The sequence below is a fragment of the Tachysurus fulvidraco genome, chromosome 25, assembly GCF_022655615.1.
Source record: "Tachysurus fulvidraco isolate hzauxx_2018 chromosome 25, HZAU_PFXX_2.0, whole genome shotgun sequence".
Taxonomy (NCBI): Eukaryota; Metazoa; Chordata; class Actinopteri; order Siluriformes; family Bagridae; genus Tachysurus; species Tachysurus fulvidraco.
In genome coordinates, this window is record NC_062542.1 from 6,832,352 (window position 1) to 6,850,126 (window position 17,775).

The 17,775-nt window shown below is 39.0% G+C and overlaps 1 protein-coding gene across 3 annotated transcripts in view; it reads right to left on the reverse strand.

Moving 5' to 3' along the window:
- The window catches only part of invs (inversin), a 40,259-nt gene that overhangs the window by 14,387 nt on the left and 8,097 nt on the right, over positions 1–17,775 (reverse strand). For 2 of the 3 annotated variants that reach the window (XM_047808702.1, XM_047808700.1), the window contains exons 3-13: positions 16,118–16,223; positions 15,673–15,839; positions 12,479–12,652; positions 7,003–7,170; positions 6,515–6,695; positions 4,518–4,627; positions 4,259–4,430; positions 3,392–3,547; positions 2,877–3,106; positions 1,792–1,898; positions 1–56 (exon numbers count right to left, since the gene is read on the reverse strand). The exon at positions 1–56 is cut by the window's left edge and continues 154 nt beyond it. In XM_047808702.1, the coding sequence (XP_047664658.1) occupies positions 1–56; positions 1,792–1,898; positions 2,877–3,106; positions 3,392–3,547; positions 4,259–4,430; positions 4,518–4,627; positions 6,515–6,695; positions 7,003–7,170; positions 12,479–12,652; positions 15,673–15,839; positions 16,118–16,223 (1,627 nt within the window). The remainder of the gene's footprint in view (positions 57–1,791; positions 1,899–2,876; positions 3,107–3,391; positions 3,548–4,258; positions 4,431–4,517; positions 4,628–6,514; positions 6,696–7,002; positions 7,171–12,478; positions 12,653–15,672; positions 15,840–16,117; positions 16,224–17,775) is intronic. The other variant, XM_047808701.1, reaches the window with a different exon arrangement.

Genomic DNA, 17,775 nt, shown 5'->3' on the forward strand with positions numbered 1-17,775 from the left:
GGAACTGTGTCACCTCCTGGTGCTCTCCCAGCAAGGCATAGTCCAGAGGAGTGTACCTGTACACACACACACACATACACACACTTGCATCATATATTCCATGTATACACACAGCATGTGTGTGGTTTCGGTCACTGTGTGTGGTCTGCAAATATAAAACATTTCATTTTAGTTTGTTTTTTCCCCTCAAAATAATGAAAAGAAAAAAGTTATTGTACACAAGTATTTAGATATTTTGTGGTGTATGTGGTGGTCACTTTAATAGGAACACCTGCAATATACCTGCACATTTATGCAGTTATACAATCACTTAATCACCTGCCTGAAGGACGACGCATAAAAACATGCAGATGCGGGTCAGGAGCTTCGGTTATTGTTCACATCAATCATCAGAATGAAGAAAAAATGTGATTCCTGTGATTATTTCAGAAACTGTTGATCTCCTATGATTTTCACACACAATGTTCTTCTCTGACAGGAGTGGAACCTGATGTGGATTTTCACTGTTATAGCTCATGGGAATCTTCAGAATAGAGCAAAATCTTCACCGGTTTCTCTGTAACATGACAAGCTTTTTTTTTTGTCTTATTAACTTGAAAAGAGAAAGAGAATTAGAGACTACTGACAGAATGACTGCTAATAATAGCTCTAACCAAAGTAATAACAGGAACTCGCTTGTTTTGCTGATGTTTTATGTCATTAAACATATCTATATATTTTTTTAAAGCATTTCAAGTCATTCATTAATACATTATAAATTACTACCAAGAGCACTGATACAGTATAAGAGGAATAATCGCTTTCATTATTTATTATTCATATCATCTCTGTTCTGTTTTTGTACTCAACAGTAAACACAACTAGATTTGTAAAGTTCGATGCGACAAACTTTGGCTTTGACGAGGCAAGTATTCGCAAAGGCCGGTGTTTTTTTTGGAGGCGAGTGAACATAAGGGTCAGTTTTACTTTTGGAGGCAAGTGGAGACGAGCATGTGACGTCATCCGAATACTCCAAAGGAAGTTCCCCTCGTTGAGCTGAGTGTTTTGATATGTCATGATGTGCTAATTTTTGATTTTCACGTGACATCACGTGACGTCATCAGAATACACGTGACGCAGTTCCCCTCATTGTGCTGAGTGTTTTGATATATCACATGCCCATGTTGTGCAATTTTATTTATTTTCAAGTGACATCACGTGACGTCATCAGAAACCCGTGAGGAAGTTCCTCTCATTGTTCTGAGGGTTTTGATATGTCACATGTCAATGTTGTAAAAAGTTTTTTGATTTTGCATATTTGTGGGTGGGGCTGCGGCACAAACGAAAGGCCAGTCGGTACACCAATTTAAAACTTTGTTCAAAGTATCACCCTAAAGGAGCTGGCCGAGTTTGGTGTAGATAGGTCGAAAGCTTGCCGAGTTATAAACCTCCAAAGTTTATAATGGGAGTCTATGGGGGAAAAAGGCCATTTTGAGACCCGGTACCGGAAGTACCGGTACTCGGATCGCTTAGAAAAGTAATAGCAACAAACTTCAGACCAAGGTCTACAACATATCCGAATTTGGTGCATGTGGCTCGAAAGCCCTAGACCGCATTAAATTTTATATATTTTTGTCTAAGCTGAAATAGGTAAACAGAAGCCAACATAATGATTGACACCCTTCAAATGTCACAGCACCATGAATCACTGAGACGTCAGTGATGTTGCTGTTAGTTATACTGTTTGTTTAGAGTGATATGCAGTGTATAGATGTGTGTGTGTGTATGTGTGAGTACTTTGCTGTAGATTACCTCTCCTCTGTATGCTCCATGTGGTTAGGAAAGGCTCCACATCCCAAAAGAAGTTTCACAGCATCCAAATAACCATTATTACATGACCAATGGAGCGCCGTCCTCCCCTTACCACAAACACACACACACAACACACACACACACATTACATTTACATTTAACATTTATGGCATTTAGCAGACACCCTTATCCAGAGTGACTTACAACTGAGCAACCGAGGGTTAAGGGCCTTGCTCAGGGGCCCAGCAGTGGCAGCTTGGTGGACCTGGGGTTCGAACCCATGACCTTCCGATCAGTAGCTCAACACCTTAACCACTGAGCTACCACATATCCCATTATTACATTATTAGGATCATTAGAAAAAATTATTTGTTTAAAACATTTATCAAATAAAGGTTTACAGTGGTGAAGTTTGATATTTAATAGTGTTTTATATAAAATAGTGAGAAATCACAGGACACAGTATTAAATGGTGTCTGTTAACACTGAATATTGACTCTGTGTGTTAGTCTTATGGGTTCGTACTACTGTCAGTAAACAAGATCCGAGCTTCATTTGTTTCATTTAATAGTGAGTCACGTCACACATATTACCCCAGAGTGACTGAATTCTCGAACCTGATTGGTCAGAAGGTTGCAAGGTAATAACAGCTTATACTAAAGAATTTGTTTTAATATAACAAGGTTTCTATATCTATAACTTATAACTATACAGATACCTGTATGAAAGATAATGATTAATGATTAAAAAACATATTTTAAAAGCATGTTTAATATGTATAATAGTTGATATGATAAAGTTTCTGTAAGGAGACATTTATTTAACACTTATTATTACTGAGGATTCTCCACTTTCAGGCCTTATGTTTGAATGTTTTCCATTGGGATAGATTTAAATTTGTGTTTCGTGACAATAAAGTGTGCCTTTCATTAATAAATAAAAATAGTAATCGTTAGCAAACTGCTGCAGTATTGAAAGAATAAATCGTATTTTCTGTATTAATACCAAGCAACAATGAAGCATCGTGCCACCCAGTTCTTAATTATTTCCATCCCACAGTGTTTTACCCGTTGTTTGTTCCATACCTCTTTATCCTGAATGTTGGGATCAGCATCATGCTGGATAAGCAGGGCCATGCAGTTTATATACCCTGCGTACGCAGCGCACTGCAGCGGCGTCCTGCCTGCATGATCCTGCAGGTTTGGTCCGAGCCCGTTCTCCATCAGCACCTCGCACACCTCTGCATTTCCACCCAGCGCTGCCCAGTGCAGCGCAGAATGACCGTCTGTGTCCACCAAGTCCACACGTGCCCCACCTCAAAGACACATACACACATTATTCTGTTTAGACTGACTACAAATGCATTTGTTTCCATGTTCCAAGCATCCTCTCCCAACCCATACACACATCATGTGTCAGATTTTAGAGACCTTAGAGACAGTATTTGTATTCAGATCTCTCGCAGCTTCTAACAGACCTGTATTAGATAGCTTTGTTCTTGACTACAAAAATAAAACAGCAAATCTGAGGACCAAGGGTGAAGCACCACAGCATAACAGTAATATGTGTTAGATGTCCTCATTAGGATACAGTGTGATACCTTTGATAAGGGTGAGAATAACATCACGGTGGCCCATCTCACAGGCACGGAACAGAGGGGTGTGTTTCATCACATCCAGAGGGTCCACCATGGCTCCTTTTTCCATCAACAACCGTACAGTGGATACATGGCCTGAGAGTGCAGCTGCATGCAGTGCTGAAACCATATCATCAATCCCTCAGCATCTATCAAAGCAACTTTTCAAGCTTTTATCAGGAGATTAGCATCTGTATTGTTTATTCTGCCTATCTTAAGAAATTGCTTTTCCAAGACATGACTTATGTTGCCTTTTGCTATCCTCGGAGTCACGATTACAAACCTTCGTGCTATATCGATGCAGCAAGACATCTCATTATTCATTCATTTATTAATTTTCTCTCATTCACACACACACACACACACACACACACACACACTACAGACAATTTTCCAGAGATGCCAATCAACCTACCATATGCATGTCTTTGGACCAGGGGAGGAAACCGGAGTACCCGGAGGAAACCCCTGAGGCACGGGGAGAACATGCAAACTCCACACACACAAGGCGGAGGTGGGAATCGAACCCCCAACCCTGGAGGTGTGAGGCAAACGACTAACCACTAAGCCACCGTGCCCCCCACATATTGTTAAATTAGAATTTCTTTAATGCATATTCTTTTAATCAAATTGGATTTTTTTAAAAATCACTTTATCTATCTATCTATCTATCTATCTATCTATCTATCTATCTATCTATCTATCTATCTATCTATCTATCTATCTACCTATCTACCTATCTATCTATCTATCTATCTATCTATCTATCTTTTTCATTTGTTTCTCTTTGAAGTTTACATGTTGATGTTTAAAGTGGCGTCTCAGACTCACCTGTTCCTCCATACTTGTCAGCCATGTTGATGTCCAGATCTCGTTTAAGCTCCAGCACGACTTTGATGACGTCATCGCTGCCCTTCCCAGCGGCCCACATGAAGGCGGTTCTGCCCTCCAGATCAGGCTCATCGCGTACCGATGGGTGCTTCAGAAACACCACCACCGTGTCCTGGTGTGCAGATATACAGAGGTGTCAACCTATAGATGACATGTGTCTTGAACACACAGACACACACATACAGGATGTGTATCTTACAGCATAGTTGCTCTGAGCTCCGTAGTGCAGCGGTGTGGCTCCCTGGCTGTCTGATGGGATCATCCCTGACTTGTTTCTCTCCAGCAGCAGATGAACGATCCGTGCATGACCTGAGAACACAACCGATGCACAAGATTCACAATTCTTACAATCCCACATGGTATTCCAAATTCACCATATGACAACCAAACCATTTAGAAGGATGTTTAAATCTACTGTTTAACAGCTGACACCATTTGTGCTTGTAAAACAGAACGAGTTTACTGTATAAATATTTGTCAGCCAGATATAAAAGACTTAACACAATTTCTGACAGCAATGTACATCTATATCCACACACAGAGCTATAGCATAATGTAAACACTAGGTCTATTTCAGAACAGTTATAATTATATATATCGCCACACCTCCATTGACGTTGGTGAATGTAATTAGTGCTAAAAGTTTGCCTACACACTTCATTAAGGGTTGGAGCTGCTTAAGTGCTTTCCTGAAAGAGAAACTCTCTTATAATATTCTACACACAACTTTTTATGGTTTGCCCAACCAAAGGACCAACCAAAGAACCCTTTTTCTTTGGTTTGTCTTGGAAGATAAACTCTATTCCCTATATAGAGTAGTAGTATGTACTAATTACAGATGCTGTTACGTTCCCTATGCACAATAATATGAACCACACTAGTATAGTGTCTAAAAGCACTAACACAATGTGTGAGGTGTCTGAATTTGAGTAAAAACTTTATGTTCGTTTCCTATTTGGTTTTGCTTTGATTCTCACGTTACAAAAGACACAAAACTATGGCTGAGGGGCTCGTCAAACTGAAAACATATTGCATATAAACCAGCACAAAGAAAGAAAGAACAAAAATTCTAAATATATAAATGATTCAATAAATCGAGCAAAAATTTCATCACCATATCCAGAAGTTTCCTTCTCTTCTTTTTCATCAGCGCAAATAACCAGAAAGTTCCACAGCATGATGAATGATGAGCGTGCCGTTAAGTTTACATGCTGTTTTGCACACTGTTTTTGCTCTTTGCACTGTTTTTGCTGTCTCACATTTCAGTTGATTGCTGTTTTGCAAAATACTTTACAATATCTCATGTAACTGCTGCTATAATGTGTTCATTCCAGTATTTACACTGGTCGGTGCTCCTTTTGTGTATTGTCTTTTGTGTGATTTCATGTATTTTTGTCTTTTGTCCTGCACTGTCTTGTCCTTTGTCTTGCACGGTCTTGTTTGTCTTGTCCTGCACTATGTGCACCAGGTCACACAGTTGCATTTTATGTATCTAGGACCAACTCACTAAGTCCTTATCACTGTCTTTGTTCTATGTAGCACCATGATCCTGGAGAAACGTTGTCTCATGTCACTGTGCACTGCAACAGCTATATATGGTTGAAATGACAATAAAAGCTTCTTGACTTGACTTGAGCAGGTCAAAAAAAAAAAAGTCCATAACCCGAAATATGCAGAATATTTGGTTCATGTCCTGCAATCGGTTCAATTCAGAGAAAAAATTTTACCTTCAGTTTAAAGTGAACCGAGACCTTTTCATTCAGACGTCACTAGAAATGTTTGTTTTGGATCATACCATGTCCTCACCTGGACATATCAGCCAATAGGGACAACATACCATGGTTCAATTAAACAGACTAAATGCTGCATATGTGACAAAACTGTGGTGTCTATGTGAGAAAAGGGATAGTTAGTGAGTAAGGTGGTCTTCAAATTTAGGTGGTATGTTTTCTGTGGTCCGAATCAGAGTGTGAATGTTCATGCTTCATCACGGGGTGTTGGTCTGATTTCACAGAGGTATCAGTGTTCTTCTGACCTTCATCTCAAATAAAGAACCTCTTCACCATTACCCTGTCACTCCAGCTACACGTGTTGTGGAAACTAATCATGTCATCATTGGCTAAAGAATACACAGCTCACTTTACACACAAACCCAAATTTTTTTAACTGGAATAAAATAAAAACGAGCGAGTGTACCGAGTAACGCGGCCCAGTGGAGCGGTGTTCGGAACAGGTTGTCGTAGGCTGTAACGCTGCAGCCTTCGTATGAAGTCAAAACTTCAACCACCGCTTCATTGCCATCAGCCACTGCAAAATGAAGCGGAGTCCGGCCTTCGTAATCCTGCCAGTTTAAAAGAGACTCTGTGGGAGCAGCGTCCTACAACACACACACACACACATACGCAGTGCAAATGAGTGGTGTGATAAGGTGTTGGGGAAAAGTTCTGACATATTCCGGAAATTATCCTAAGACCCACTGTGGCTTTAAAAAAAAAAGTGTGCCGGATATTAATAAATGCCTTTAGTAAAAATTTAGGAACTCACTCCAATGGCAAATTAACATGACCTCAAATTCAGGACTAGCTTTTACAATGCGGATGTTGTATAAATTGTAATAAAAATGAGTTGCTTTTATTGTTTGTGTGCTTATGTGTCTGTTTGTGTGTGTGTTTGTTTGTTCTCACCAGAATGCAGCGAACAGTGTGTGTGGCGTTTGGGTGCTTGCTGTGAGCTGCCCAGTGCAGGGGAATCTTGCCCTCGCTGTCAGGTATTCCGATGTTCGAGTCGTGTTTGATCAGCAGCTTCACGTGTTCAGGGTGGTTGTAGAAGGCACTCCAGTGCAGTGCTGTTTGCTGTATAGACACACATGCACACACACACACACACACACACACACATGCGTGCACACACCCACAAGTAAATTCAGCTTCAAAGGTTCCCATTGTCTCGTCTCAGAAAAGTGCTTCAAGCAAACTGAGGTTTCCAGTAATTCAGCACCACAGTAAATTCTTCTCTAATTACATCAACAAATTTATAGAGCATCTCTTTCCTATTATAAACTGATACCACGGCATGGCTGAATTCTCCAACCTGATTTTCCAGAAGGTGTTGATTTCTCATCTATGTATAATAACTGTATTTAAAATCACAGGTTTATATTGATTTTCTTTAAATGATTGTTTCTATAGAAACGATATTCACAGGGACTTTAACATAGAGACTTACGATGAATACATTTAAAAAGTGTGCATGTTATTTAAAGGTGGGGTCTCCGTTGTTTGAGAAATGCTTCAGAAAACTGTGCAGGGCCACCAAACAAAACAAATACAAAACAAACGTGTAGCCAATGAGCAGAAAGGGGCGTGTCTTGTCAATATGGGTGGAGAGAGTGTTCTGTACACATGTGTGACTTTAGCAGAAAGCGGTTTTAACATTGACATGGAGGATAAAAACAAAGAAAGAAAGTGTAGAAAGGATTACTTTAAGGCAAGAAGTACGACCCATGTTAATATAGGATCAGCTTTCCAGCGCTGGAGGGAACTGAAGGAGCGGGACGACCTGCGATGGGACACCGAGGGTGCTTTTTTCTGTCTCGATAGGTGAGTAACGTTGGTTTTGCTTTGTTTCACAGAACTAATAGATGCCTTTGTCCTTTGCATGATTATGCTTGTGTGTCATTTTTGCTTGTTTGTTTATCTGCAATCGTATTGTTCTTCCCTTCAGCTATGAAAGACACATTTCTTTTCATTATTTGCCTGGGTTACGTATGTATGTGTGGGCGGAGCTATAAATACAGGGGTGGGACCCATCTGGGTTAGGGGTGTGTTTGTTTTGGTGATTTCAAATGTCAACTTTGGCTTTCAAACAACAGAGACCCCACCTTTAAGTTAGGTAGCTAAGCTAGTTAAGCTCGTTAGCAGTCTGTAAAGAAAGGTTTAGTTCACATTGTTATTGAAGGAGGCTCCAGTATCAGAGCTTTGTACCTGACTGGTTTCCCAATAACATAAAACTATTCATGCTTTTTTTAAATTAACGCTGGGAGAACATAAACCCTGAGCCATCTTATTATACATTTCTCACCGCTCAAACTTTACCCAGGGCTAACAATTAATCTTAAATATACATAATCTGATATTTCACACTGTACATTCCTAAACCCTGGGTTAAATTTCATCTTTGCATAGTTACACTGTCAGCAACCCTGATCGAATAAATACATATGACATAGACAATACTTGTCTTGTGATTTCACATTACTTGGCAAAAATATTGACATGTGAATCCTCTTTGGATGATTTAAGCCTCTTGAAATGGACAAAGCCAAAAAAACAGAAAAATGACAAAAGAACAGAAATAAAATACAAAACTTTGTAGCAGGGTTTCATGTGAAACGCATGTCCTCTACCTATGATCAAAGGATTAAGCACAATGATTAAATACTATTAACTGGGGTTAAGGGCAGTGTGAAAAGATTTTACTTATGTCCATAGCTGCTATAACATATGTAACAACAGAGCAGAACTATAAACAGATTAAAAACAAAGAAACCACTTTGGGACATGAAGTTAAAGGAAATGAATCAACTATAGGTTTGCGTGTTTAGCTCCTAATCTTTGGAATAGCCTTCCTGACAGTGTTTGGGGCTCAGACACGTTCTCTCTTTATCCAGGCTTACACATAATACATATAACCTACAACCGTCTGCTCCAGTACATCTGATCATATGCACGTCTGATCATTTCTACCCATCACGAGGCATCTAGAGATGTACCAGCTCCAGTTGTGTTCTGCTTCATGAAGATTTCGGACCTTCAAAAGAGAAGATCCGGACTACATGTGGTGTTTGACGACAACAACCTCCCGATCAATACATTCTCTGACTGTTTATAATCACACCCAAATGAGGATGAGGTTCACTTTTGAGGTTCCTCTTAAAGTTTCTTCCACTTCCATCTAAGGGAGTTTTTCCCTCACCACAGTCGCCTCAATCACCTCAGGCTTGTTCATTGGGCATAAATCCAAAAACATTTAAATATAAGTCTAATATTAATCTTGAACTTTAAACTGTAAAGCTGCTTTGAGTCATTGTTGAAAGTGCTATACAAATAAATTTAAATTAAATTAAGTTAAAATTTTCTATTATAGTGTTTTATTTCATATCAGAAAGCACTAAAAGATTTAGATTTCAGAGTTCTAATTTGAGCAAAAATGTGAAGATTGTCCAACACGAGTAACCGAAATTGGCCAGCATGATTTAATATATAAACCCTGACAACGTCTGACTCTTTTTCTTACCTTTTTTTTTTTTTTTTTTTTGGCAGATTCACCATGAGAATTGCATTTATCGAATTATAATAAAACCAACAGATCCAGCCGGATTAGAGCTGATGAACAACAAAACTTCTCTATGTGGATGAATGGTTAACCACAACGTACACACACATACACGCACTCACACACACATGCACACATATCCATACGCATACACTGAGTGACTCGTGATTTAAAAGCCGTAATAACAGCCGTTTGTCTGGAATGAGATGGTAAATGATGTTGGGTACGAGCGGCCTCTGCGTGTGCGCGTCGGAAAGTAAACTGGGGTGAATGTTTACAGTAATTGGAGCCAAAGTGAATAAAAAAACTGCATGAGGTCTGTTAAACTAGAGAGCTTGATGCCAGCGGTTCTCAGGAAAACACTCAGCAAAGCTACCATTATGTCTGGGAAGGTACAGAGACGGCTATAACTGCTACTATTTTGCTATTATGTACTATTATACTTCTACCTTCTATATAATACAGTGACCACGGACGTTCCCACTGCTTCTCTTGCTGCTCCTTCGTTAATTGCAATTACTAGCAATCCTACTTTTAGAAGAAAAAAAAAACTATTAATATTAATTCTACAATTGTAATAATAATTCTAGACCAGCAGTATCAGATGTCCTAATGGGTAAAATTCTTTATTTGCCTGACATACATTTGCAGTACATTTACGGGATTTGGTAGATGACCGTATCCAGATTGATTTATGTTTTGTCTTATTTTATACAACTGAGCAATTGATGGTTAAGTGTCTTGTCTTCAGGGGCCCAGCAGTGGCAGATTGTTGGACATAGAATTCAAACTTACAAGCTTCCGATCTGTAGTTCACCACCCTAACCACGGAGCTACCACATCCAGACATACTGCCATACCTGAATCAGGTCATTATATATCTACCAAATATTTCATGGGTCGAATTTGTTTTGCGCAAATAGGTAAACTTCGGTTCTGTTGGCCTCCAGGAAGTCTGAAAACCTTTCATAGTCCCTCCAGGATTTTGTGATTGCGGAAAGTAAACCAGAAATAAACAAACTCGGCAATATTTGGAGCAGGTTGTATATTTTCAATATTACCTCAGATTTTCTACAGATTAGGCAGAAATGGAATGAATCATCGTTCAAGCAAAGTCTTCGATTCATGTAGGTCAAACATAAGAAAGAAATTACATATGCGTCTTCACTGGTAGGAGTTTAAAAGAAGAATCTTGGGCTTGTAATTTTGGATATTCAACAGTGTTCTGCAAATAAAATCACAAATCGCAAATTTTGAAGAAAAAAAATTCATAATTTAAAAAAAAAAAAAAAAAAAAGCAAAAATCACACATTTGTCACAATCACAATAAACTTTGCAAAATCCTAGAGGTACTTCTGACCTTTTCAACTAAAGAGAATTCTGAAAACTTCCTTGTAGCTCAACCACAAAGTATGTCCTATACAATTTTGCCAATTCAATTAGTTCTGCAAGTTTTATCACAAATTTTGATAAAAGCATTTTTGGTCACAGCAATCACAGAAAAAAAAAACTTAGTTACTTCTGTTATTTTCTACAAAACACAATTCTGGAAAGTTCCTTCTGTCTCAAGTCGAAATCGAAAGCTAGCGAGATTTCAGGAAGACCGACCACATTAACCGCTGTGTTTAGTTATTAAACTGGCTCCTTACTCACTGTCATCTTGAATCACATGAATCACATACAGAGTGAATTTACATAATTCTCTGCTGGATAACTGTAACCACAAATATCCCCATTGTGTATGCACTTCAATAACTGTGACCTATAGCTACGGTACTCACAGATAACATCGCTATTTTACAGCATTTTCAGCCTGACAGGAAGCTCGGTTCAATCCTGTATTTTGATTTCGAATAGATTATCAATTTACATGCTCTGTGGTATGAAAAAAACAACAAATAGACAGCAGGTCATGAACGCTGACCTGATCAGTACTAGTGTGTTACTCTCAATGGGAAAGTTTTTTTTTTTTTTTACCTTAAGCCAGACCTTACAGTCAATTCATGAGACTAAGACTTTCCACAGTGATATTACCAAGCTACAATTGTTATCTCAGACAGATTCTAGACACATTCAAATTGAAAACATTTCTAAACCTATTGGTAAAGGGCTTTATAGTATATAATTGTAGATGAGTGATTTATAATTGGAGTCACCCAGGACCAAGAGGATCTGTTTCCACATGCCATTTCAGGGAGTTTTTCTTTTTATCGCTGGCTTTATCGTTACGGATCTAAATCTATGTTCACATTTCCTTAAAGCTGCTTTGTGAACATGTCATTATTAAAAGCACTTTACAAATAAACAACGGAGAATAAAAAACATTTGCATACGGGCCCGTGATAGGCTTTTATATTTTATGATGTAATAACACTTATTTGCCTGTCACAATCTCACCACTCCCATTTTAAGGGTTTTTCAGACTTTTTTTAAACACTGCCATCTTCCTAAATGACTCAGGGACTTTATCATTGAAAACACATATAGCATGACCTCCCACAAGGTTAAGATGGCAACCTTAAGCCTAGCAGGCGCCTGGCAAGCTCGCTTTCAGGCAGTGGCTTTGAGAAAATATATTTTATTAGACTATTTCAATGGGCTTTCATATCCTCCAAAATCAGAGAGTACAGAGAGCTCCAACTGTTTTACAACATACACACCCATTTAGGCAGACACACACACACACACACACACACACACACACACACACACACACACACACACACACACACACACACACAAGCTGACCTCATTTTCACCCCAGTCTTACACAAAGAATTTTTCGAGAAGTGTAAAAATGCTGGCTGTACTCTGCTTCTGTATTACCTTGTTCCTGTCCTGAGTATCCACTTCTCCAGGCGCCATGTGCTTAAGCAGGAGAGAAAGAGGCTTGTGGTTGGAGTGACGTGTTGCTAAGTGCAACGGTGTCATTTCCTCAAGATCCTTTAACAGCCAATTAGCATGCCGCGACAGGAGCAACTTCATGAAACGAACATTGCCCTACAAACAGACACAAATACACAACCACATTTACCTTGACATATCAACCTACATGAGCAACACAATTAAGTCCTGATCCCATTGTTGCCTTTACTCATTACAAACTAAAGCAAATAACACTGATGGTGTTCCTCAGGGTTCAGTGTTAGGTACTGCTTTATTTTATCTTCTTTTAAATTTGACAGTTTTTCAGTCTTCTTTGAATTCCCCTGATTACTAATTTTACAGTTTTATCAAATCTTTTTCACCACAGTACTTGATTCCAGTTAGAAATTGTTGATTCATCCTATAACAGCAGATGTGACAGCTGTGTTGACTGCAAGGTTTACATCAGTGCGCTTCTTATAATCCATTACTGTTACCACAGTAATCCAATTCACCGAGACTTACATGCTGAACTCTCCACATGATAAATGCATTCAACATGTTATTGAACAAAGAAATATGTTGATATGGTGATGAGGCTTCTGTTAGTAAGTGGGCATTTATTTAATATTTAAGGAAGGAGTCTCCAGTGTCAGAGAGACACCATCTCCTTAACTTTTACAGAGCAAGCGAGCGGAAGGTCATGGGTTCAAACCCCAGGTCCACCAAGCTGCCACTGCTGGGCCCCTGAGCAAGGCCCTTAACCCTCAGTTGTAAGTCAGTCTGGATAAGGGTGCCGTAAATGTAAATGAGAATAAGCAATTGAGTGAGAGAGAGATAAAGAGAGAGTGAGTGAGTGAGAGAGAGTGAGAGAAGGAGAGATAGGCTGTTATAGGGTTTCCAATGCATTAACGGGATCCAGTAACTTGTTTCACTAATGTTCCATAACATTAATTATAATTATAAATAGATATATATTTTAAATATGACATGTTCTTGTTAAAAAAAAATCAGCTTTAGTTTTTTTTAATTAATAAAATTTTTTTATGGTCAAACCAATTAAATAAAATACTTTGTGACTCAGGCCGCTTTCCACTAGCCCAATGATGATTATTGTCATAACGTAAAAGAGACATGCAAATAAAATTCATTTTGGAATATCATCAATATAAATAAAGTGCGCTATTCCGTTTATGCCACTGCGACTTGCTGACGAGTGTAATTTTAGTTTATTTCTGAACTTTTAATAGTGAATTTTTAATTGTTACATTTAATATTACAGTATATTAGGGGAAGACAAACAAGTTCCTGTTTTAAACATTTGCTTCCTCACCAAACTTTCCAGTATTCCTACTATTGACATTATAGGCAGTGAAGGCTCAAGCTGGGTGGTGATTGGAGGATCGGGGTTCAAGCATCAGCAGAGCCAAGCTGCCACCATTGGGCCCTTGAGCGAGGCCCTTAAGATTCTCTGATCCAGGGCACTGTATAAGGGCTGACCCTGCGCTCTGACCCCAACCTCCAGTGTGTGGAAATGAGAAGAAACAATTTAACTATGCTGTAATGTACATGTGACAAAATAAAGGCTTGTATTCTAATTTGGCATTTTACCAATAACCCACAAAGCGCAAAATCCTCTGCTGGAAGCCTTTCCCATACTGGGAAAAATTACAAAGCACTGTAACATCACAAAGTGCTCACACCCAGGAGTCCTTCCATAAATGTTACATAAACGTCTCTTAACAAAAAACGTCACCACATCAAAGACTCGAAGCTTTGTTTATTATTAGGTTTAGACGATCCCTTAGAGTGAGCTGTTACTATAGAAACTATTAGATATGAAAACAAATGCTTAAATAGAAACCTGAAGATTGTTAAAGCCTTAAACAGTGTCTGAGCCATGCTTTAAAAAAAAACAAAAAAAAACAACACCTTTTGACTAATTAGATTTGAGAATACTACACTGATATACACCATGTTGTGTTACACAAGGTTCAGTGTTTGGCCCAATTTTGTTGTCAATGTTGCTGAATTGAACAGTTTTTTGAAGACACTATGTGACATTAAATCTGCTACTTACTACATTACAAATACTAAGAGGTTAAAAATGTGTGTGTGTGTGTGTGTGTGTGTGTGTGTGTGTGTGTGTGTGTGTGTGTGTGTGTGTGTGTGTGTGTATATCAGCTCTAACACCATTTAAAATATTTAGTAGTGAATCTGGTGTGTGTGTATGTGTGTGTTATCTCTACCACTATTTAAACATTACCTGGTATGTGTGTGTGTGTGTATGTGTATGGACTATTTATATCATCATTTAGAAATGTCCTGGTGTGTGTGTGTTTATACATGATCTATATAATCATTTAAACATGTCCTGGAGTGTGTTTGTGTGTCATCTCTACCATTATTTGAAAATTACCTGGTATGTGTGTGCGTGTGCGTGTGTGTATGCACCATTTATATCATTTAAACATGTCCTGGTGTGTGCGTTTATGCAGTATCTATATCATCATTTAAAAAATGTCCTAGTGTGTGTGTGTGTGTGTGTGTGTGTGTGTGTGTGTGTGTGTGTGTGTGTGTGTGTGTGTGTGTGTGTGTGTGTGTTTGCCCCCACAAGCGCATCATCTCTATCACCATTTAAACATGACCTGGTATGTGTGTGTATGTGTGTGTCTGGGTATTTGGTCTCTATCCTCAGCCCAATTAGTGTGTTAATCCCAAAGCTACAGCTCTTATTGATCTAGGTGTCAGAGCAGTCCCCATCAACTACTCTTCTTCCTCTGCTCTGTGTCTTCTCTCTGTGCTCTGCTCTTACAGATGTCATGTTTTTTTTCTGTTTTTTTTTCCTCATACACTGATTTTTGATCACGTCTCAGAGGCTTGGAACGTTTCACTGTTTATTTGTTATGTCAAAACCGAATGTCCGAACCAGACACGAGACAAAACTGGGAACATTTTAATCACTAGGGGGCAGTAGGGTCCCTACATAGGGCAGTAGGGTCCCTACGTCTATAAAGTCATTTAGAGTCCTGTGTGTCAAGTAACAGCTAAAAAAATGAAAGGTAGCACACTGAAGATGTCAGAAAATCAGAGAGAGTCAGAGAGTGAGAGTCAGTGTCTGTAAGAATATGTGTGTGTATAGATGTGTGTGTCACCTTCTGTGCAGCGAGATGCAGTGCAGTCCTTTTGCTGCGATCAGCTTTGTTTACGGAGGCTCCGGCCTTCAGTAACGTCTCAGCACAATCTAAGCGGTCAGCCAGCACGCAGTACATCAGAGGAGTTCTGCCAAACTGATCCTCGCTGTCTCTCAAACATGGCTCTGCTGTGCGTGTGCACACACACACACACACACACACACACACACACACACACACACACACACACACACACACACTTATGTCACACTATCCTTCTAAGGACCTTCTATTTGCATACTTATTAACTTCATTAAACAAATGGAAACCTTTGCTTCCTTATTATTCATTTATTTATAATTATTACTAGATTTCTGTAAGTGTTTGTCAGTATCTTTGATCAGCTGTTGTAATAATAAATGTAGAGTACCACTCTGTGTGTGTGTGTGTGTGTGTGTGTGTGTACCTGTGATCAGTCTCTGTAAGGTGCTCCTGTCTCCATTCACGGCTGCTGCATGCACCTGCGAGCTTAAAGGGGCGGGGCCTGATGTCTTCAAAGGCTGTTCTGTAGCCTGGAAAACACACACACATACACAGAGAGAGAGAGAGAGAGAGAGAGAGAGAGAGAGAGAGAGAGAGAGAGAGAGAGAGAGAGAGAGAGAGAGAGTCAGTTTCAGATTTCACACATTCGAAAGCCAACATTATACATTCCAAATTGAGGGGTTTTGTGACATTTATAGGAACTGACAGACAACAGTTGCAACACACACACACACACACACACACACACACACACACACACACACACACACACACACACACACACACACACACACACACACACAGCTGAGGCACCTGAGTATTTTCATACAGTAAGAGAGCTTAGTAATTCAGGAAGTAGGTCGCACAGGGCAGATTATTTGTTATTCCTTCATAATATTGCAAAAATAAGAAAATAAAATCCATTACACTTCCCTTAAACTCCTACACACGTGTCTAATAACCCACTCTACAAATTACTGATGCTTTGGTTTACAAAATCCATTCTGCTTTAAATTAACATTGCTGCTACAGTGTTTAGTGTTTGTGTATATAGTCAATGAGCGTGTTGGTGATCTCCAAATGTTAATGGAATGCTGAGAAAAGATTAGATATTTTAAGAAGGAGGAGCTTCTACCAGCAGGCCCTGAATCAAAACAACACCCAGAACCAAGACTTTTTTGGAATGACCTGGTATCACTACACCCACTACCTCAAAAATAGTAGTGTTTTTGCATTAGGGTCTTTATAAAACTGCTAAATTCAGCAACAATTAAAAAGAAATTGGGCCAAACATTAAACCCTACGGCTGTATTCTCAAATCTGATTGGTTAAAAGCTGTTTTTTTGTTTTTTGTTTTTTAAACATGACTCGGAAACTACAGATTTTTGTGATATAATCATGATTATTGTGAAGTCGTACGCCTCAACTGAATCAGAAAATAAAATCTATTAAAAGGAAGAAGGATTATAATCAGTAACACTGATTTGTGTCAACAAATAAAAAGACATGCTTTGATTGACGGACTTGAACTGAAGTTGATCTTAAACTGAATTAATTGAAAAAAGCAACAAGGCTGACATTCAAAATAATCTAGACCACATTTTATTATAAGGATCGACTAAATGTTTGGATATGCTAATTTATTAAATCTCTCTCTCTCTCTCTCTCTCTCTCTCTCTCTCTCTCTCTCTCTCCTCTATAACACACACTAAAGTAATTAGCCGTGCTGTTCTCACGCTCCTCACAGGGGGTAATTGGGGTTAGTTACTATAGACTCGTAAAACTCTTCAGTAACTTCAGTAGCGTGTGTGTGTTTATGTGTGTCAGTGTTTGTGTTTTTTGATTAAAGCATTTAAATGATGTCTGACGCACTGTAATTCAGCTTTATGTGCCTCTGAATTCTTTAACTAAGGAAACAAGACATCACACACACACACACACACACACACACACACACACACACACACACACACACACACACACACACACGAAAACTTTGGGTTTTTGGAATGGTGGTGTGGAAAAAAGACAGCAGGGGGATGCCTTTGAGACAGAGGTGAGTATGTGAGGAATATGGTCTGT